Below are 23,601 nucleotides of genomic sequence, written 5' to 3'. Positions count from 1 at the left end.
TAAAAATAAATTTATGTAAAAAAAAAAAGGGATGATTTAATACAAAATAAAGTGCAAATACAAAGAAAAGAAAATATTTAAAATAAATTTTTAACAAAATAAAAATTAAAAACAGTGAGAGAAAAAAAGAACTATTCAAAATGGCGTCTGATTAATAACTTTTATCCTTACCTTTTTTGGAATCCACTGTGATTTTCATGCTCCTTGTGCTGGAAGGTGTAGAGGCTTGTGATTGGTTGCTCGATGGGGGAATACCATTCCCAATAGTGAATGAAACTGGTTTGAAAGTTTTTCCAGATGTATCTATTGGCAAAAGAAAATTTTTTTTTTAAATGTATGGTTCAGCCGTGGTCAACGAACGTCTGCATTCACAAAGAGAATTTTCATGCAACAAACGCATCAGTTAAAGAACAAACAAAGCAATAATAGAGCACTAAGTGAACTCTACTGTTGGAATGATTAACCGGAATCGGAATTGAGAATTGAAAAAAAAAAAAAAAAAAAAATCAGAACTTTTGGAGCATTGATATTGGAAAAATTTGTGCTAATTTTCCGATACCCTAAACGATTCTTTTCACTGTTTTTATTTCTTTGCTTTTATTTAAAACTTAATTTTTCATCATGAAATGGCGACTATTGATTCTAAACAACCAGTAAAACTAAAATCACCCATAAGTTTATTTTTCATTTGCAAAAATATATGCACAAATTACATAAGTTTTTGCGGTTATCAACCCCCCCCCCCGCCGCACTATGCACACACAAAATAACACAATATTTAGAAATCTAAAAGGTATCAGAATCGGTAATTGTATTGGAATCAGAAAAAATATTGGAATCGTCCAATCACTAGTTACCTCCACTTCATAGTCTAAGATCTGATCACCAATAACAATTTTGCAATAGCTAGAATATGCCAAGTGCACCAAAGGTTTTCAGTCAATATTCGGAAACACCAAATAAAACCAACTCATAAAATATATATATATATATATATATATATATATATATATATATATATATATCGTTATATCCCTTGTTCGAGACGAAAGTAGGTTTATTCCACTGTCAGATTTCATTGGTTAACTTGATCTGTGATAGTTAATAAGACTTTCTTGTGTGCGGCGCATTTGCTCAGTTGGTAAAGTGCTTGCTTTGTATGCATGAGACTTGGGTTTCGAATCCTGAGTTCAGATGATGAACTGATGAGCCCAAATGAGGCCAAAACTCGAGTCTTAGATTTCCAGTTTGTAGGCTTTCATGGCTCTTGTGAGCAGCGACATTGTCTGGCTATGGAAATAATTATAATATATCCAATATTTATCGGCTTATTTATTTAAGTTCATATTGTTATATGGTTTCAGAATCTATTAACCCATGAAATATTCCCTTACAAATATATGAAGGTAATTATGGTGTGTGATCATTAACATACAAGAAGCTTCCTCAGCTATATCGAACCTCTAACAACATCTCAGGAAGAGACCAGACTACAGCTGTAGACCAAACGTCTAGAGAAAGGCTCCTTACTCCTACTGACATGAGAATCTCTCCTAAGGCCCTGCTTTTCGGTTCAGAAACACTGAGACAACTGCCTGAAAACAGAAACAGGATGATCAAAAGCTGCTATGACTAAATGGAATTACAAAACTGATCCTACAAATGTGAAGAGGAGGCTCATACGATGCAATACTGTCTTGTCTGCAGGTTGAAAGATCTTGCAGAATGCAAGAACTATGTTTGATTTGATTTGACAGGACACCTTAACAAACTTTAGTATAAATTATGCGTAGATGTTCTGCTTGACACTTGCACTTTGTCATTGTCTGAAATACGTAGGAGCTGTAACTCTTGAATTATACGGAGGAGTAACTTTGTATGCCAACATGCATGAAATAAGAATGTGTTAGACAACTTTAAGCAACTGATTTCCAAACTAACTTATCTCTGGCTAGGTCTTTATTGATCCCTTTTTCTATCAAATTCATTTTCATCACTTTCTCCCATGTTTTCCTTCAGCTGTTTAACATTCTATTAACCCAAGAAATCTCATCCATGCCTTTAATGTGGCCATACCATTGAAGTCTCTTGTTCTGCACACATGTCCATATGCTGTCTGGAATTAATCTTTCTCTGAGATTATCAGGAATGGGCTAATCAAAGCTGGTATGACTGAATGGGGGGGGGCAACAAAACTGACTCAACCATATGTGAATGTAGAGAGGACGTCCAGACGATGCAACATATCCATTGTCTGCCTTCTACTGCCCAACCGGTGCAGCTTGCAGAATACAACAGTAATTCAAAGAACTGCATAAAAAAAGTGGAAAGCTGTTGCATGATCACATGCTTCAAAGACATGCAAAAAAGAAGATCAACCGTCAAAGACAATATTATACATAACTAATAAATTGCTAAGTAGTGTTGCTATGTAAGCATTAAAAACGTTTTACAAACACAAGCCAAGCATACAGGGTCCCCTTCCACGACTGAAAAATTGACTTTCACCATGACTAATGTTTGTACAAAATTTTTAAAAACCCAAGGCGTGGTTATTCAGAAAAGTTTGAACAAACGATTTGGGAGCAATTTTACCTCTATAATGTCGCCTGGGGATGCAACCAGAGTTATTCTGGAAAATCTGTTCTGCCAAAAGTTTACTTTCACCATGACTATTGTTTGTGCAAATTTTTTTTTTTTTTAAATCCAAAGCGTTCAGAAAAGTGCAAACAGACAAATGGACGAACGGGAGTGAATTACTAGGTCTAATCCCTTCTTTGTCGGGGGACCAAAAAAGGTTATATGAGGATTGTTTCAAAAGTGAGGCCTCCTATTTTTTGTACTCAAAAACTAAAACGTTGAAATGCTATGCCCGCCTGTGGAACTCTGTTCCGCTGGCCTGCTTTCTAGCTGACTACAATATATAAACATGCTGAGCTGTCACCTTAAATAAATTCTACCTGATTTCCACTAACGATCACTATGCTGATGTTTCAACAACCACCATTCACTTATCAACCCTTATCCTTGAGTGGTCTTTGGGCCTTGATAAGCGGTGTAAAAATAAAAAAAATGAGTTGACAATATTAACAGATTTTTCCTTCGTATTACTATTCTCATTTCCAACATGAATATTTCTGCTATGCAACTAACATAAAAAATAAAATAATTCAAAATTTTGAATGCACTGATAAAAAACTTATGTAACGCATGCACAAAGTAGAGCACTCAATGTCAACAGCCTTGGATCAGACTAGCATAAGTGTAGAAGAAGAAAAAATAATTCAACAGGATGTGAACATCATGATACAGAAGACATGAGACAAAAAAAGAAAAAGATTGATTATTTGTCATATTTCAATTCTTCACACTACTGTTCTCATAGTTATTTTCATAACGTTTCAGTCAATGTAACCTCCGACCTTCTTCAGGTGTATCTTGTCAAACATGAGAATCTTTCTGTCAAACTAACTTACAACTGAATTTGACCAAGTACTTTATGAACTACGTCATGGGGCTGCAAGTTGTAAGTTACATTTTTCTAGAGGTTGAAGGTACAATTCCTCAGTGCAAGCAAAAAAAAAATACAATTGTGAATTACTTAAGACTTCTACCCAATCATGTCTGACAAAATGAGAGCATGCCTACATGCGGGGATTAAATAAAGAGTTTTGTTCCGAATTCTGTGCAGATTCCAGAGTTTGACAGAAAGATGCCAGAGTTCAACTGAAAGATGCCAGAGTTTGACACAAGGATTCTGGAATCCGACACAAGGATTCCAGAGTCTGACAGAAGGATTCCAGAGTCTGACAGAAGGATTCCAGAGTTCGACAGAAGGATTCCAGAGTTCGACAGAAGGATTCCAGAGTTCGACAGAAGGATTCCAGAGTTCGACAGAATGATTCCAGAGTTCGACAGAATGATTCCAGAGTCCGACAGAAGGATGTCAGAGTTCAATTGGAAGATGCCAGAGTTCAATTGGAAGATGCCAGAGTTCGACAAGATACACCTGAGGAAGGTCTGAGATAATATCAACTGAAATATTGTGAAAATGACACTCAAGATGAGAACAAGTAGTTCGAAGAATCAAAATAATACAGACAAAAAAAAAAAAATGGGATTCAAATGTCACGTGATGGAATAGCAGTGCATGCATGGAAACAAACAAACAAACAATCAAACAAGACAAACAAACAAGACAAACAAACAAACAAACAAGACAAAGAAAATAGAATCAAGCTCTTATCTCCGAGCGATTACTATTAACAGACGCTTTATGCTCTTTTAGTTCACATGGGCGCAAACACAGACAAACGAAGATAAACTTTTAAGGATACAATTTTTGTGATACCAGATTTGTATTATTTTTTCACCCTATGTAGAAAACAATGGCACTTAATTTAAATTATGACAGACAATTTTTTTTTACACTTTTTTTAGTACCATATATTTTAAAACAAACATTTTTTTCATTCATATATGATCTGTTTTTTTCCTCCCCATGAAGGTTTGATAAATCTCCATCATTTTTAAGGAAAACTAAAACTGATGACCAAAGTTCAGTACAAACGCTTGAAATTTAAAAACTCCTGATTCCAAATGAAAAAAAAAAAAAGAAAAAAACCTACAATAAAGAATTTAAGTCCTTCAATCTATAATAAAGACCAACGTGTATTTATTTGTGTATTCATTTTATTGTGGACATCTTCATAGTTACTGTTATTTTACCACGTTTCGGCCAACTCATCCTGCGGCCTTCTTCAAGTTGTTAACTGCATGGGATAGGAATGTTGAGTCTTGTAACTGTATCCGTAATAATTACTGCCTTCCATAGTTGTTGTTGACTCACCAGGTTTTGGTCAACTAATCCTCTGGCCTGTTTTTGGGTAGGATTGAAACCGCCATCTTCAGACAATGTTCACCTGGAACCATAGAGATTCAACGCCTCTATCCACTTTGACATAGGCCCGAAAGACGATCATGGTTGGATAGAGAGTGTACACGAGTGTGTACATAATCTGTACTCCTATAAATTTTTTTTTTGTGTGTGTGTGTATCAATATTCATACTAAAAACCTTTTTTCTATTTATTTAAAAAGAAAATAAAACTTTGTTATATATGGGTCATGTAATTGCATTCATCTGCAAAAGATCTAATTTGCATATTTTTTAAACGTTCATTTTAATTAATTCCCTATTAGTGTTTTTCGTTTTTTTTTTTATGGGATGATCATCTTCAGTTAACAATTAGGTGTAATTTTATTCATGCAGATATTCTACATGATTTATACTTGTGTAATATTTGCGTAAAATGATTATGCACAAACCTCTTTCTATATATATATATATATATATATATGTATGCCTGTAAATATTTGGTTAAAAAATTTTGCCTACAAAACTCCTGTCAGTTTTTGGTTTATAGACATGAAAGTTAACATATAGGGTATTCGAACCCATGCAAAACTTTATAATTGGGTTTTAGCCGGGGAAAATCGGTGCAAAAGTGTGAACATTAAGAAAATGGAATTTTCCATGTGAAGGTCGGACGATGACATTACGAATATGCATGCGTAACGTAATAGCTATTGTTTCATTTTTTAATTTTCAGCCTTGCAGCAAATATGTATTCATAACTCAGGCATTAATGTCAAAGGAATAAGTAAATCGCAAGCTAAACGTTTTGGGTTCGATCCTCAGTGGTGGTGCACAAATCATTTTTTTTTTTAAACTTTTTAAATCATTACTATATATATTAGGTCCAATATAATATAATAATAAATACGAAATCTGCATTCATCAAAATATCATATTTTACGACCGGGCAATGCCGGGTGACCTGCTAGTTACTGAATTTAAAACCATAAACTGCGTGAGCGTTATGTTGACCTCGCCGCCCTCGCCAACCATTTGTTAACACTTTATATGAGCAGCGAGATAAAAAACATCTTTTATCTTTTCTCATCATAACGATGTCTGTATTGTGAGGAGAGGATCTCCAGATAATGAAGAGATGAAACCAGGATGGCCAGAAACTCTCTTCCGTTTCTCTGTTTCCCACCTGACTACAACTTGGATGTCTTCAAGTCCAACATAAACAAATTCCTGATATACCGCCCCCTTAAGTAAGACACTTTATGAAATCTCCATTACTAACAATTACTATGATATTATCCCATTGATTACTCTACATGCAGTAACCCTTATCCCCGAGTGGCTTCCGGGCTTTGATAAGTGGTGACTACCATGTAAAAGAAAAAAGGGGGGGGGCTTAACCAATCAAACAGAACCAAGAGGAAGTATTATCTACTTCAAACAGATTTGCCTTTGCTGCTGCTTGTTCTACCTGCGTCGTGGCATGTTCATGCCGTAGATGGTTAGTGTTCTCCATAGGCTTCAGTCAATTACTTGTTCTCGGAGTCCCATTGCCCTGCACATCCCGTCTAATACCTTCCCCTAGCTCCCTTAGCGTCAATTTCGTCCAAGATGTGTCGTTCGATTCCCTCTTTTTCGCGCAATAAGTGTCCAACAATGCCCTTGCTTACATAGAAATCAAATATATGAACACTAAACGCAGACATTGGATTCATGCAGAAATATTTACAGAAATACGAGAACCGAACAGTATACAATGGAAATGCAAGAAGGTATAGGAAAGGGAAAAAATAGATCTTAATTTTAAATTTAAACAAATTGTGTATTTAATGTGGAATAGAATTTTACTGTGGCTAATATTCATATTTTCGTTCAGATTGCTTATCACTAGGGCAAGGACAACAGCATATTCTTTTCATTGTTTTGACTCTCGAGTGTGTATCCGTTGATATCTTATATGCTTTTATATAGAGTGATATGTTTTTTGGTTGATTAACTGTGTCTGTTTCGGATATATACTCGAGAGTCAAAACCATGAAAAGAATATGCTGTTGTCACAGCCCTATTTATTAAATAGCAGATCAAATCTTTTCAGGTTATTTAAAGCGCAAATAAAATATCCATTGTAAACTTTCTGGAATAAAAGTTGCTATTTTATCAATAGCTGAAATGAGATTCAAGTAGTTTACAAAAGAAATAGATCTGACTGGATTGGATTATATTGAGTCAATTCCATCATGGACCTTGGTAACCGTTACATCCCTCATATAAAAATGAACTTTGTTTTTTTTTTTTTTTTTTTGCTTGTTTGTTTTTTTGTTTCTTCAAATGTTCTGCTTCCTTTCTTCTTTTGTTCTTCAGCTTCTATGGCATTCAGAAATCTTTTCTTTCTTTTTTTTTTTTCAGAATGAAGAATTTCTTCCCAAATTCATTTCAGATAGCATGACTTCTTTGACTTTCTATTTTCTTTTTTACTTTCTATCACCATTTTAAATGGTTTCGCCCGACAGCTACGGAAAGGCACGTTTTTAACTTTCTAACTACTGTCAGACTATACGAATATGTATTTATTTGTATAAAAAAAACTTACAAATAAATACACTTATTACATATTATTTTTTATTACTTGAAATCCTTTGAGACGAGGCTTCATAATTTATTTATTTATTTGCGGACTGTTATCCTCATCTTCATAGTTGTTGTTTAATCACGTTTCGGCCAACGAATAAAAAAATAATACTATTCAGTTCGGACCTGACAATGGAAGAAACAAAAAAATGAATTTATAAGACCATAAAATCCAACCTTGATCGCCTTTCGGGCCTACGGCAAAGTGGATAGAGGCGTTGAATCTCTATGGTTCCAAGTGAACATTGTATGAAGATGGCAGTTTCAATCCTACCCAAAACAGGCCAGAGGATTAGTTAGCCAAAACGTGGTGAGTCAACAACAACTATGGAAGGCAGTAATTAGGGTTATATTTATTTCTATACAACCATATCTAATGATGAAAGCATATCATAGTGGTATGCATACCCTGATCATAGACTACAGTTGTTGGTTCAAGCCCTTGTATAGTCAGCTACACTCGTGTACCATGGATACGATGAAACAGGTGTCTGTGGATAGCTATTTTTTTTTATCTATATATTAATACGATATCGTGTGTGTTATTTTGTGTGTCATGCTTACATCTTTTTTTTCTTCCAAGTGATTGTCGTTTAATTATTATGACCTATTTTCTGTAATAAATAATTTTACCAAGAATTCTTCACAAGTTCTGGTTTCGATTATAGCTGACGGAACTCAAATTATATGCATATACATACATACATACATATATATATATATATATATATATATATTTTTTTTTCTTTATAAGTTTTGGTTTCGATTTAAACTGATGCATCCAAGTCATATGGACATATTTTTTTATTTTTGAAATCAAAACTTTATAATATATAAGAATCAATAGAAAATTGACTATAATAATATATACAAAATCTGCAAGAATTAAAATATCATATTTAAGCGCATTTTAAACCAGGCTACGCCAGACGTCCCTGCTAGCTTAGATAAATACTTTTGCAGTTTTAACAAAAGAGCTGCAATAATATCAGGACGTCTCCATTTACACTGAACATCCACAGAATGCCAACATCAATATATGAAAGAGTCCACTGTGGAATCTCCACAGGTCCCACTAGTATAAGTAAATAAAAAATGAATATATATGCATATATATTCATATGTGTGTATATATTTGAACACGTCCCAAAATATGGGGCGACTATTCAGTTTTTTTGTTTTTTTTTAATTTTTTTTTTTATTCAATTTTCACCCCAAACAAGGCACAGTGCCACTTTGAAGCAGGGGGCTACTATTAAGGAATTAATTAGCGGGGATCATTATGAGGGGAGAAGAGTAGAAAGATGTTTGTTAACATTACACTTGAACTTCTGCATATCATTGCAGTTGGGAAAGCAGAATCCCGGAAGGGAGTTCCAAAGACCCGCAGTTCTGGGGCAGTTCTAAGGAAGATAACACTTCCCAGATCCCAGGGGGAGATAACTGATACCGAATATAATTATCCCTAAAAATAACAAAAATCGACATAGCAATGAAAATGATATTTTAAACTTATTCATGATAGATCAAAGAAAGTGCATTTCAAACTTAAGCATGAAAACAAAAAATTATATTTGAACTTTATCATTACAAACCAAAGAAAACATATTTCAAACTTAAGCAAAAACAACAACAAAATAAAAATGCATTTCAAACATAATCGTGACAGACTAAACAAAATATATTTCAAACTTAAGCATGAAAATCCCCCAAAATATGTATTTCAAACATAATCGTGACAGACTAAACAAAATATATTTCAAACTTAAGCATGAAAACCAAAAAAACAAAAAATGTATTTCAAACTTAAGCAGAACACACAAAAGAAATAAGTATTTCCAAATTAAGCATCACAGACAAAAAAAAAATATTTCTAACTTCGGTAATTGAGTCCAGTAAAGTGGGTTTTATTGAAAAAAAAGAAAAAAACACCCATTTTTTTCCCCCTTTGCCTCTCAATTACCCATTGCCAAAAAATCTTTACATATTTGATACAATAAAATAAAAAAATGTATATTTACGCACCCTACTACAAGATCAAGTGAAGACTAAAACAGCACATCATTCATCTTTTTTTTTTTTTTAGCATTTCATAACTCAGTTACATTTAAAAAAATAAATAAATAAATAAATAAATAAATAAACAAATAAGGTCAATTGGCAAAGTTATTCCCCTCGATATATGCCAATGCATATTTTTGTAATATTTTGAGAATTGGCCCAATTTCAGACACCAGACATTTTTCTTTTTGATGGACTGATAGTCTGGGGTCACATTATATGTTATCTGCTAAAAGATTGTATGAAACTATATGCCACAAATTCTACTGCGGATCTTAATAAACTGCCTTTCTGTGAAAATGTTGATAAAATATTGAAAAAAATAAATGAATAAATAAATAAAAATGATTATCTTCTTTTTCTATTATATAGTTTTCCAATAACTAAAGGGAAATAACTTATTTTTTTAATCAAGGAATTAATTCCCCTACTATTGTGTGTGTGTGTGTGTGTGTGTGTGTGTGTGTGTGTGTGTGTGTGTGTGTGTGTGTGTGTGTGTGTGTGTGTACACGTACAGAATTAAGAATAAGCTGAACGGAGAAGAAATGAACGGGAGGATAAAAGATAGAAAAAAGTTTTTCAAAATATGTTACACGTTATATTTTTCTACATAGTCACCATCATTCTCAATGCATTTTTGACAGGAATTTAATGACGCATCCGTGTTTGTTAAGCCAAACAAACCACAACAATCAACATAGCATTGAGCAATGTCAGAATGAATATATACCAGCTTACTATCCTGTTATCAGCCTAAACTAATCCTCTCTATCTAGATAATATTCTGCGTGTTCCTTCCTTAGTTCGTATGTTACGCTTTAACCTCCCTTTGATGTAACCTCGTTTTCGAATATCATTATAACAATATATGACCATTGTTGCAATGATGTGAGAAAAGAATTTGTATTAAATTTGACGTGAAGCAGTTTTCAAAGAAAACAGTAAGCAAAATGTTACGTAAAAAGGGAACATTTGAAACAAACATGGCAAAAATATAAAAAAGAATATTGACAAGAGATGCTTGATAGAAGGAGCAAATTAAAGACTGTCTCTTACAATGTGATTTTATTATTTGTATTGAACTATGTAGCACAATATTATTTTCTGAAAACATATCAAAACATATTTGTTGATTAAGTCCGTGAAATTTCCACAGATCATACAAGTATATGTAATAATCTAATTGAGTTAATGTAAAGGTTTGGTCCAATTTTGTATTAACAATAAAGTCAAAAAGCTGTATTTCCAATCAATACAACTTTACACAGGAGACTCCATTTTGTGTGTGTGTGTGTATATATATATATATATATATATATATATATATATATATATATATGCTGTGTTTGTACATGTGATAGCAGACACACAGATTGACTAATTTAAAAAGGTGAATTGATTTCTTCCTTTTTCTTTCTTTACGGTCACATTTAAAAGATAAATCGGCACTTATGGCAACAAAAGCTCTTGGAGAGATAACCAGCATAAACATATTCTGCAAACTATAATTTGCGACGCGAAAACAATCAGTGGAACAATGAAAGAATGTTAAATGAAAAAAATGATCACACAAATACTATAGCCGAGTCTCGGAAATTTCAGTAAATATTCGGATACGTTACAACAGAACACCGACCACTCTAATTTGTTGTTTTAGGGGTAATCGAGGTTGCTGACAACGAATCTGATACTCAAACCGGGGGCAAATTTACCGTTTGCATGGTATTAACCCCTGAACCCACGAACTACTTTCCGCCATTTTACAGCTTCCGTTTACGCTATGCTACACACGTGGGGGGAATCTGCGTGTATGCATAATTTCCTGACTTTCCACTGGAGTGCCAGGTTTATATCTTTTATCACCGAATCGAGCTCTGCCAGGTTGACATGAGCAGCATCTTTCGCCGGTTGCAACCAGCAGGTGTCCTCAATAGCAGCACCATTCTTCTCCAACAACACACCAATTGCCAGAGAGCTTGCATCCACGCACATGTTCAGTTTGTCTCCCTGCATGCACCAGTCTCCTTTGGCGGAGTCATCCTGCTTTACTCTTGCAATGGTCTCCTTTACCATGCAAACCAACAGATCGTCTGCTGTTTCATCATCCTAGCCTTTGGTGACTGTGCTTGCCCTCCTTTTTATGATGCCTGTTGCCACATGAGTCCATCCACACACTGGTAGGTGCCGCACAAGTTTTCCACACAGGGAGAATACTGCTCGCCTCGTGAAGACATCGGGCACTTCAAGAACTACAGTTCCATGTCTCAATTTCAAAGTCCCTTGCTGCTGTTGAACATTCAGGCCCAGGACGTGGGCGCCATTCTCCAAACGTTCTGGGTCCTTGCAAGTCGAACCAAACTCAGCCAGTTTGGACCTTGCATGTGACGATGACACAATGTCTTCGTTCACATATATGTCATCAGAGGTACGCCAATGTCCAATCTTTTATTGTTTCTTCCTATGACAACACACCATTAACGATGGTCTTCATTATTTGGGGTACCACGTTCAGCCTGAAGGCAGTACCTCCTGCCAACAAACACCACCGTCTGAAATGGCCACATTGTTTCACTGATTCGAACCTGCTGGTACGTTTTTCTTAGATCCAGCAGGGACACATTGGAATCCTGCTGGCACAAACGTCAGCATCTGCCGTGAACGCATCAACATGCACGTTTAGTTCGCGGTAGTCCATCACCTTTGCTTTGTTGTGCTGAGTGACCGCCATCAAGTGTCGAGTTGTGGAGTTTTGACTACAGCATGTCAGATTTACCTGAGGAATTTTTAGTTTAACCATATTGAAACCGTCCAACACATGCCAATATGTAAAATGGATGTTATACTCATGATGATGATGATGATGATGAATACATCTAAAATAGCTAGAAATAATCTATATTTTTTTTATCAAAATGGAATCTGCATTTTTGGTGTCTGCACTGAAATTTCTTTGCAATCAAAACAAATGACAAACTGATTAATCTTTCAGAAACGGTTGGCAGTAATCATAGGTTTGTTTTTTTTTTTTTTTTGCGTTTTTCATAACCAAGAATCAGTTTTTCAATTTAGATTTAATATCCCAGCGCCAGCTGAGGGACATGTGCCGGTCGTAGATGACAGCTGGATAAACATTAACATACCAGGTGCTGCGATTTCAATTAAAATCGTATAGAAGTTATTTATAAATAACAAGAAATAATAATAAAAACAAAAAAAACCGATCTGTGGTGTCTTAAGATACAGTGAAATTGAGCATATAATGAAATATTTTTCTTTTCTTTTTTTTCGTTCATAAAAATCTACAACTCTGAAAATTCAATCTTCTAAAGCAATGAAATCCTCTCAAAATCTCTCTTGTGAGGCTGTTAACATAATACCCGAGTTATGTGCCCTTGATGGAGATTTGCTACTTTTACGTGGAACAACTGTTCCAGGTATTGGTAGAACTGTCATGGCGGACATATAAATAAAGGCATACACGACTGTCATAAGTTAATATTAAATATCCGTATCTTGTCGTCATTCCTGGATGTATAAAGTTCTATCCTAACTATACAAGAGCATAATGGGCAACGCAAGAATAACGTCAAAGAATGAGTGTTCAATAGAAACGTTGTTTTAATTTGAATAAAATACGCATCAAGTGAGTGCGCTTGAAACGAAATCACAACTTAATATTAGGAAAATAAAACAAATATTTTACTTGTTTAAAATTGTTTAAAATTTATCACAAATATATTTCAGAGATATACTCCATCTTCAGTGTGTTGTTTTGTTTCTTTTTTTCTTTTCTTCTTCTTTGCCATGTTGTTATTGAACTCTCATTCTTGACGTTATTCTCGCGTTACCTACGCACAGTTCAAGCATTTCAAAATACAACCGCCAGATACAAATGCGGCTCTATACAAACAGACTTCTTTCTCCAAATTTACAACATGTCAAGGAAGAAGAAAAGGAAAAAAAAAAGAAGAAAACAACACACTGAAGATGGAGTCTACCTCTGAAATATATTTGTGGTAAATTTCGCACAAGTAAAATATTTGTTTTATTTTCCTAATATTACATTGTGATTTGGCTTTCAAGCGCACTTGATGCATATTTTATTTTATAATCTCTTCTGTTTATTAAAGCCTCTTTCTCACAGAAGAGATGTTGCTAGTTTCTCTCTATTTTAACGTTATTTGCATAGAAGGAAGGTACTCGACTGAACTCCAATTTCTGGTTCCTCCTTATCAGACATTCACAGCAAGAACTCGTCTTTCTACCATAACAGAAAAAGACTTTTGTTTTCTTCCATGTGTCTAGCATTAGGAGGAATTTTCATGGACAGAGCTTCTTGGCAAGATTATCCTGTCTTTGAAACACCTTTACCGCAACACAGCTTCCCTGCAGACTACAACATGGTCATCTTCAAATCCAATGTCAATAAATACTTGTTATAGACCGTCCTCATAAGCAATCAGACTTATTTCATTGCACTGATCCATTGATCCAATTTCGCTTGACAATCATTGTAGCTCATATCCTTGAGTGGTCTTAGCTTTGATAATCGATCAATACCTCCGTTCAGTCTCAAAAGACAAAGGATACCCCCTGTAGGGGCAGCTGTGTGTGTAATTATGAGGCAAGGGTTGCACAATATCTAACCACACCTCTCATGAATCGGCACTGCTCGAGTCCAGTGGCAAGAAGACCAGGCCGACTGGAAACAATGCAGAGATAAGCGGAGAGCACATACAACATCTGGTATTTCCAAATGGTCACCCATTTTAGTACTAACCAGGTCTAAGATTGCTTAGCTTTGGTGATCCAGCGGAAACCGGTGTGTCCCCGTGATTATGCTGTCCTGGCTTTTATAAGTAGCAACAAAATGTTATTTTTTAAGAATCGCAATTCTTTGTGTGTCTGTTTAAAAGTCAGAAAACTATACAGAATACATGTGTACGAACCTTATATCCTCAGATTCAGTGTGACCCCCAACTAGGTTATGGGAAATATATATATATATATACAATTTATGTACAAGAGAAAAATATATTGATAAGAGTAAAAATATATATTGGTGTATATAGATTTATTGATTAATTTGAAACAAGGGAATAAAATATAGTGTATAGGGGTTATGAATGCTCAGCATTATTTTTTCTTATTGCAGCATTATATTGTTATGCACTTTTTCTATTTAAGCAAAGAATTTCTAAATTTTCTGAAGAGTATATGCACGAAAAGAGATGGTATTGACATAATAATAACTGCTTGTTTTTGCATAATGAAACGGATCTGTAAAAAATGTACCAAAATTTTAACGTGATGGAGAAGCTCTTTTGCATGAAAAATAAATATTTGGATCCTGAAACGTAACTATACCATTCTTTTATATATAAGCAAAGAATTAATAAAATATGTTAAAAAATCACTTTAACAAGAGTTAAAAACATATTTAATTTCCAATAATGAAACACAAAATAAATAGATTGTCCTTAATTAGCCTAGTTTTCAAAGAAATACTTACCTTCTAATTAGAGGGGAGGAAATAGCAAAATGCAGAATCGGATTTTGCCTAAAAAAATTGGGTACTCATGCACTTATTGATCCGTGCTGAAATAATAACATTATTTAAAAAGCCATTCTTAACATGGGGAGGGTGTTTTGTACCTATTAATGGGGGAGGGTTTACTATTTTGGATTATCTTTTTTAAACTTAATTGTAATTCTTTATATATCTATAATATAAAGCTGAATGTCTATGTGTGTGTGTGGTCAGGAATAGGCTCCTATATGGTTGACTATTTTAAAAAACTGATTACATATAATGATAGATGTATCGAGACACAGGAATGGGTATGTTTGATCCTGCAGAACGGTGGTTCATTAAAATTGTGGGGTCTGCGTTTATGGAAATAAAAAATATAAAAATTAAAAAAAAACGTTTACAAGTGTTTTTGATATAGATGTACATAAGAATACTTTGATAAGTATGCTTTAACTTAAATAGGGATGGTATAATAAAATTGTGGGGTCCGCGTTCGCCTCCATAGAATGGAAATAGGCACAAACTTTAATAAAGACTTTTCATATCTATCTGTGTAAGTATACTTTGATAATTATGTTTCAGTTTGAAGAAATATGGTATAATAAAATTATAGGGTGTTCGTTCGCACCCGACCTCCATAGAATGTAAATATGTCACAAAGTTTAACAAGGTTTTTTAATATAGATCCACAGAATATTGTGATAAGTGTTTCAGTGTGAACAGGTATGGTATAATAAATTATGGGGTTTATCTATTTTATTTTTACTTTCATCATATTTTGCTTTGGTTTTGATACCCCCAAATTCGAAGCTATCTCCTTACAATCCTTCCTTTTCATAACCTATCATACTTTCATGAATCAGAGTCCATTTTCTGTAGGCTGTTTTTGAACCCAGTCAACGACGAGTACTTTTGCTAGTATATATATATATATATATATATATATATATATATATATATATATAAGAAATAAAAAAACGTAATGGTTACCTGAAATACGCAATGGCAAACTCCAATCTCATATAAATACAATACTTGTATTTATATATAGATAATTTAATCCCAACCGAATAAAAAAGCTCAATACAAGAGTAGAGCTTATTATTAGAGAAAGAAAATTAAAACTGTAAGTTGAAATTTGCAATCAAAATTTATTGTTCGACTGAATACTCCAAAAATAATTACAAATTGTAGATTGTTTTTTGAAGTATTCAGCTGAACAATAAATTTTTATTGCAAATTTCAACTTACAGTTTTAATTTTCTTAAAAAAAATTAGTTTGAGGGTAGGGTGGAGGTAAAAGATTCCAGTACAACAAATAACCCAATTTTATATGTAGAGAGATAAGCTTAAACTCAACATATTATTTTTCTAAATAGAAGTTTGAAACCGAAACCTGGAAATTACATTTTTTAAATTAACTATTTTAAACTATTTATAAATATATATACTTCTTTTAAATTTTACAAATCACATTTATTTGTAGTTACACACGTACATAATATTTGATCAGCCATTTTTATTAATAGAAATTCTGAATATTCTAATTATATCTTTAGTAATATGAGAGATGTAGGTGTGTGCATCCTTTTACAGAATAAAGTATGATACGACTTTCACCACAGGTGGGTTGAGCTGACTCTTCCCAGTGACATCATTCCATCCTGAGCGGTTCACCACATCCCGAGTGGCAATATTGATTTAGTCTCTCTTCCAGTGTCAAATTCCATAAACTGCTCGCCTGAAGATCTTTTGCACATTAAACCTCACAGTTGTCAAACAAGTTTTCAACACGGTGTTGCATCAGTTTCGTCCAAAAATGAAATGTAGCCTTTGATCCTGTGGATCAAGGGACACTGTGGAGGATTATCAACTCAGATGACGTCATCAAGAGGTTCTATGGGCCGATTTGAAAATCTTGTCAGTCAGTATAGTTTAGGGGGTTACTTGTTAGCACCCATGATTAAATAATTATGAGGTGCCTTCAATAAATTTCCAGACATTTTTTCTATAAGCATTTAAAACTGTTGTAGACGCTTGAAAACTCAGTATGTTATTGCTATACATCTTATGAGAGGACTGACCAATTTTTATGATTTCGGTTCAAATGAACAGCTACAGCAGAAATTGGAATACGCTATACTAAAGTCTGATTGTCACAGTTGGTGATTACAAAAATGTAATCTGGGTGTGAGGATACTTTTGAAGAATCATATACAATTAAAAAAAATTTTAAACTTTGAAAAAATGCCACAGAAATGTACGAAATTCTTCAGACTGCTTTTGGACCATCTTTCATGAATCGACCATCAGTTTTTGAGTGACATAAGAGACTCAAGGAAGGCAGAGATTCTGTAAGGGATAATAAGAGGTGTGAGAAGAGTAAGGAGGTCAAAACAACAGAGTTTATTGGCCAATTGGACAAGGACGGTGTCTATAGAGACAATAAGTGCACAGTTTGATGTCAGTGTGGGAACTGTGACACAATAATTCACGAGGAACTGAAGATACAGAAGATTTGCGCAAAGTTTCCCTCCAAGAGTGCTCCATCCTTATCACAAACTATTTGACCAAGATGGGTATCAAGACCCTCCCTATAGTCCAGACATTGTTTCCTGTGACTTTTGGTTATTCCCTAAGCTCAAGGAAAACCTTAGAGGCTGTTGCTATGATACAATTGAGGAGATAAAAGAGGCTGTGATGAGGGTCATCGACACATCCACACAAGAGAACTTCCATGGAGCCTTTCAGAAGTTGTTGGAATGGTACAACAAGTGCATTACAGCCGGAGGAGATTACTTCAAAGGGGAATAGAGTTTCATGAATGTACTATCAATAAAAGTGCCCATACAGAGAAAATCTGGAAACTTATTGAAGACACCTCGTAATTATTAAACACAAAAGCACAGTAAATAACAGAATTGTTTTTTGTTATCAAAAAAAAAACAAATAAAAGTATTTATTCATGGTGTTTGGTTTGGTTTGGTTGTTTTGTTTTATGGCTACTCAACTAGGATGGAGTACTGTTGCCACAGAAGCATCTTATCTTGCCTTGACAGAATTAAAAGTAGACTTCATAGCCTAATAATAGGTGATGCCCTTTTCTCTTCCCAGAAATCTCATTCTCACAAAAAAAAATGCTGCAAGCCTGTCTCTGCTCAATCGTTACTTTTATGGCAAGTGCTCGGCTAAACTTCAATCTATCATCCCCCCCCTTTGCCAAACTTTTATAAAAAAAAACACTCATCTAGCTGAAACCACTATCAATAAATTTCCGCCCACTCTCTATTTGTGCCTAAATCTAAATGTGGATTCCATTAACAAAGTTAAGTGGTTCCATTTGAAATTCTGTGCAGTTTTAAGTTTGACGGAAAGATTCCCGAGTTCAATAAGATACATCTGAGAAGGTCGTTGGTTACATCGACCGAAACATTATGAAAATGACACTCAAGATGAGAACAGTAGTCCGAAGAATGCAAATAATATGAATAGACAAAGTATATTTTACTTTGCATCATAAACCGGAAGTTGTTTGTACATAATTACATAGAACATGAAGAGTGTCTTTCTTAGAACTGCACACCTGTGGAACTTTCTTCCATTTGCCTGCTTTCCAGCTGACTACAATATGGTAGTCTTCAACTCCAATGTAAACAAGTTCTTGATGAACCATCCCCTTTAGTAATCCAATTTACCAACTTTCCATGACTAACGATTACTACAATACTGTCTCGTTGAATACTGTCCCGTTGAACACTTATAAAGCCTTATCCTCGAGTGGCCTCCGGGCCTTGATAAGTGGTGACTCTTTTGTAAAATAATAATAAAAAAAAAATCCTCTTTTCATGCCTAATATATAGAAAGGCATTACCATACATATTCACACTTTTTAATACATACATAGACATGTAAAGTTATGAACAGTACATAGGGCCCAAGCAAAGCCGGGCGGAACTGCTAGTTAATAATATTTTAAGAAAATGCTTTTTCTAACTCACAGGTTACGAACTTAGAAAACAGTTTTCTTTACAAGAACAAAAACGAGTGAAAAATCGTTAAATTTGAGAACGATTTAATCCTGTTGTTGCTTAAGTAGACCAAGTCAGATTAATAATCATTAGTCTTTAATCTGACTTACCTAATTTGAAATAATCCGCCAAGTAAAATCAAAACAATACTGTTTTTAAAGTACAATCATTTGTGTATCGAACATCTTGATGACATTATAAAGAGTATAAACAATGTGATGAGCATGCGTGGAAGTGCTCACAAATTGTGTGTCAATGGCTTAGTCAGGCCTATCTACGGCAAAAATAAGTTCATCTAAGGGCAATAGAAACTGAGTGACTGCCGAGGTTTTTCTGTTACTGTGTCATTTTGACGGAACTGTTTGAGATCATGTCAGGTTGTTTTGACAAAGTTGTTCGGGATCGTGTTGGGTCCTTTTGACGGGGGTGTTTGGGATTTTGTCGATGGAGGTGTTTGGGATTTTGTCGACGGAGGTGTTTGGAATTTTGTCGACAGAGGTGTTTGGGATTTTGTCGACAGAGGTGTTTGGGATTTTGTCGACGGAGGTGTTTGGGATTTTGTCGACGGAGGTGTTTGGGATTTTGTCGACGGAGGTGTTTGGGATTTTGTCGACGGAGGTGTTTGGGATTTTGTCGACGGAGGTGTTTGGGATTTTGTCGACGGAGGTGTTTGGGATTTTGTCGATGGAGGTGTTTGGGATTTTGTCGATGGAGGTGTTTGGGATTTTGTCGATGGAGGTATTTGGGATTTTGTCGATGGAGGTGTTTGGGATTTTGTTAGGTCATGTCGACGGAATTGCTCAAGACATTGCTGGGTTGTGTGACTGGAATTGTTTGGGGCTATGTTGGGTTGTGTTGACAGCATTTCCATTTTGTATAGACGGAAGTATTCAGTTTACGTTTTATTGTCCAGTTGACTTGACTGTTGTCGTAGTCATATTGCTGTGTGTGATAACATTTTTTTTTTCATCTCTCTTCCCTTGTGAAGTCACAAATAATAATAATAAAAGGTTACCTCCCTTTACTAAAATAGGTTATTTCCCTATGTATTATTTGTTCATAAATTATCTCTTATCTCCTAAAATTGATTCGGCAAAACAGGTACTTAAATTTAACGAGATAAAGACAATAAACTCAATATTGTCCTGCTTGAATTTTGCTACCTTTGAACAGTATTTACTAAACCATCCACTGTGATGTTAAAAAAATACTCTTTCACAAAAACTTTTACAATTAATATGTGCATATATTTTCGCAAACGTAACAAATACACTTATGGATGTATAGATATTATATATGGACCTGTCTATTTTAATTTTACTGATAGTTTAAAATCGGCAGATATTTATCATTTTATTATTAATACAATCAAAGGAAAATTAACTATGTAACAAAACCAGCAAAAAATTCAAAGAATCGTTTTTGGGATCGTAAATTAAGGTAAAATTTTTCTGAGCCTAATATCTAAAAAATCCTGATTCCTCCAATTCCCAATTCCAATTAATCGTCCCAATACTAATGTCTAACCATTGTAATGGGACCATATTGGTTATCTCAATAATATCTTTAAAATAGGCGTTATTTCAAACGCCCGTAATGTTGTAAGTACGCCGTGGGCAAGACGACTAAAGTGTTTGCTTTTTTTCACCTCCTTTCCTCTTTCGCTAACATGGCTAATTTTTTTTTGGGGGGGGGGGTCGCTCACTAGGGCACTCATGGATATTTATTTTTTTTTTTAGGGAGTGGTTGCTTAATAGCTTTACTATACCACCTCTCCACACCCGGGCAACACCGGATACCCATGCTAGTGTTTTAATAAATCACACAGGAAACATTATAAGTTAATGAACTTGAGATTATTCTTTACTTGTGAATTAATTTTATGGATGTAGTTATAAACACAAACTTTATCCACTTGGAAAATTTAAGGGAATCTGTCATGAATGACTGACCTCTGCGTTCTTCCCGTTTAATAGACGATGCTCAAGAGGAAATTATTCTTCAACATACCGTAGCATAATGGTTAAAGCTGCATCAGTTCTAAACGAGATTTAGAAAAGCATGCCTTAACCACGATATTCGTCAGACTTTGTTCCAACAGATTACTATAATTTTAGAAATGTGCAAAATTATAAATCGATTAAAAATTATTTCAAGGGAAATAGAAAATTATTCAGTTTCTTTTTTTTTTTTTAAACTAAGGAATATTTGATTTCATTTCTTGTAAAAAGTCTTAATAGATTGAAATGGATTAAAATTTACTTCAAAAGAAGTAAAAAAAAAATTAGTTATAATTTCCTTGCCACTCTCAGGGTACGTGTCTCATACCTCTTCCTCTTTTATAATCTATTTTTTTCCTTCTTCCTTGCTGTGACGTCACCTCGCACACGGCTCGGCAATTTGCATACAGTTGCTGCTGCTGCTGCTGCTGTCCCTGCCATATACCCGTCCGTGCTTTTCTATTTAAAACCTAAGGAATGTGTTCAACTTTATTTCTGAAGCAAGTGTTAATTCAATCAAATGATTTTGCAAACCTTTAAAAAGATGATAATCTGTTGGTGTAAAATCTGGAGAATAAGGTGGATGAGGTACAATTTCTTTGGCAATTAGAAAACCTTTCATCTTATGTATAGTGTGAAGTCTATAATTATTACAATGAAGGATGGTGCTAGTTTCCTTTTTTTCTCAGTTGAAAACTTTAGAAATTTTATGGAGGATATTAAAAAGTTTGAGAGATAGAAAAAGTTAAAAAGAAGAATGAGGAGTAGATTAACAACGGAATATTCAACTGATATGTTTTTTATTGAGTCTTTAAAACGGACAAAATTGTTGTTATTAATTGATAAATGAATAACCATTTTTTGTAATGCTAATGAAGAATTAAAATATGTTAATAATTATGGCTTGAAAACACCTTATAAAGATAGTGACAAGCTGGTCTAGTGGTTATCGTACTTGAATCACTGTCTTTAGGTTTTGGTTTCGATCTTAGCTCGAGTTTTTTTTTTTTTTTCTTCTTTTTTTGCTTACAAAAAGTGAATTGTTTAGAAAACAATATTCGCAAGTACATGTCGCAGTTTCTGTATGAACTAAAATATAATATTTACGCATATTTTACGACTGGGCAATGCCGGGCGGTCTGCTAGTAGCTTATAAAGATGACTTTAAAAAGCTCATTAATACATGGAAACAGGTCATATAGAAGAACAGCGTCTACATGAACGATTAAATAAATTCAATATCAGTTTTGCTTTCTTTGAGCCTGGAAAAAAAAGAAAAAAATGTGATGTTCCTTCCTACATGATGAAAGAAGATCTGCTTATATGGCAATTTATTTCCTGCCAAAAGCCCATGGAATTTGATTTTGTGAAATGAGTGGGGAGGAAAATGGCAGATTAAGTGGAGAACAAAACAAACGAGAAAATGACACTGACATGCTGTGTGCGTGAAAATGATTAAAAAAAAAAAAAAAAAAAAATGGCGTCCAAACAAATGCAACAGAAAACACTGAGTCATGTTCCTTTGAGCTGGGTTTTGGTTTTCAATTGTTTAAATGCTACGAATGTGCAACAACTAAAAATGCATGCATCTATCATTTCAGTTACAGACATACAATAACCATGACGATCTTTACGGATTCCGTTAACAAAAAATTAATAAAGGCTGATGGGATTTTTGTTAAAACCATTCAAACATGATTAATCGATCTATATACTATTTAAAAGTTATGGTGTTTTGAAAGTTCGTTCGTACACAAATAGAAAGACGTGATTGGTTGACACGTACGCACAAAAAAGAATAGGCAGAATACACATCATTAAGGCAGTAGTATTTATAATGCCAATACCAAAGTTCATATTTCACACAAGCTAAAAGATTTTTTTTAACTGCATATGGATTTTATCAATTTAAAGAAATTAACTCTTTACCACCAAATTTTTTTTTTATGTAATAAATACATTTTTTAATCATGAAATCCAGAAGTGACGGAAGTTAGCGTGCAACTGACGTACGAACATAAAGAAACCCTTCATTCAGTTGTTGAAGCATACATAGACCTGTACTTTGATCTAGTTGGGCTGACAAACCATAAGAGTAAGGCGACTTGAAAGTACCAATTTGGCGGTAAAAGGTTAATAACATATTTTATTAAAAATAAACCCATTCTATAAAAGACAAATTCGTTTAAATAGTTTCTTAAACTAAATAAAAACTTACGTTTTCAAGTAAAAAAAAAAATAAACATTAATCAGAATGGAATTTTTTTTAGATGGCATTTAATTTTTTAGACAGAATTTAATCAGAATGGAACTTTTTTTAGATGGCACTGACAATCTATCTGCTGTAAAGAACGCAGAATCCAAAGAGAAAATGTTATTTGGATTCTTCGGACTACTGTTCTTATCTTAAATGGATTTTTTTGCCGAACGGAACCCTTCATTTAATCCACAAGAGTAGCATGCTCTCATTCCGTCA

At 34.1% G+C, this 23,601-nt stretch overlaps 1 protein-coding gene across 50 annotated transcripts in view; it reads right to left on the bottom strand.

Annotated features, from left to right (window-relative positions):
- The window catches only part of LOC145252497 (uncharacterized), a 957,520-nt gene that overhangs the window by 641,311 nt on the left and 292,608 nt on the right, over nt 1-23,601 (bottom strand). For all 50 annotated transcript variants that reach the window (XM_080111966.1, XM_080111941.1, XM_080111971.1 and 47 more), the window contains one exon: nt 172-303. In XM_080111966.1, the coding sequence (XP_079968092.1) occupies nt 172-303 (132 nt within the window). The remainder of the gene's footprint in view (nt 1-171; nt 304-23,601) is intronic.

Source organism: Euprymna scolopes, chromosome 29 (assembly GCF_053919585.1).
Source record: "Euprymna scolopes isolate OS-2025 chromosome 29, ASM5391958v1, whole genome shotgun sequence".
NCBI classification, from domain to species: Eukaryota; Metazoa; Mollusca; class Cephalopoda; order Sepiida; family Sepiolidae; genus Euprymna; species Euprymna scolopes.
This window is presented reverse-complemented; position numbering and strand designations above follow the sequence as displayed.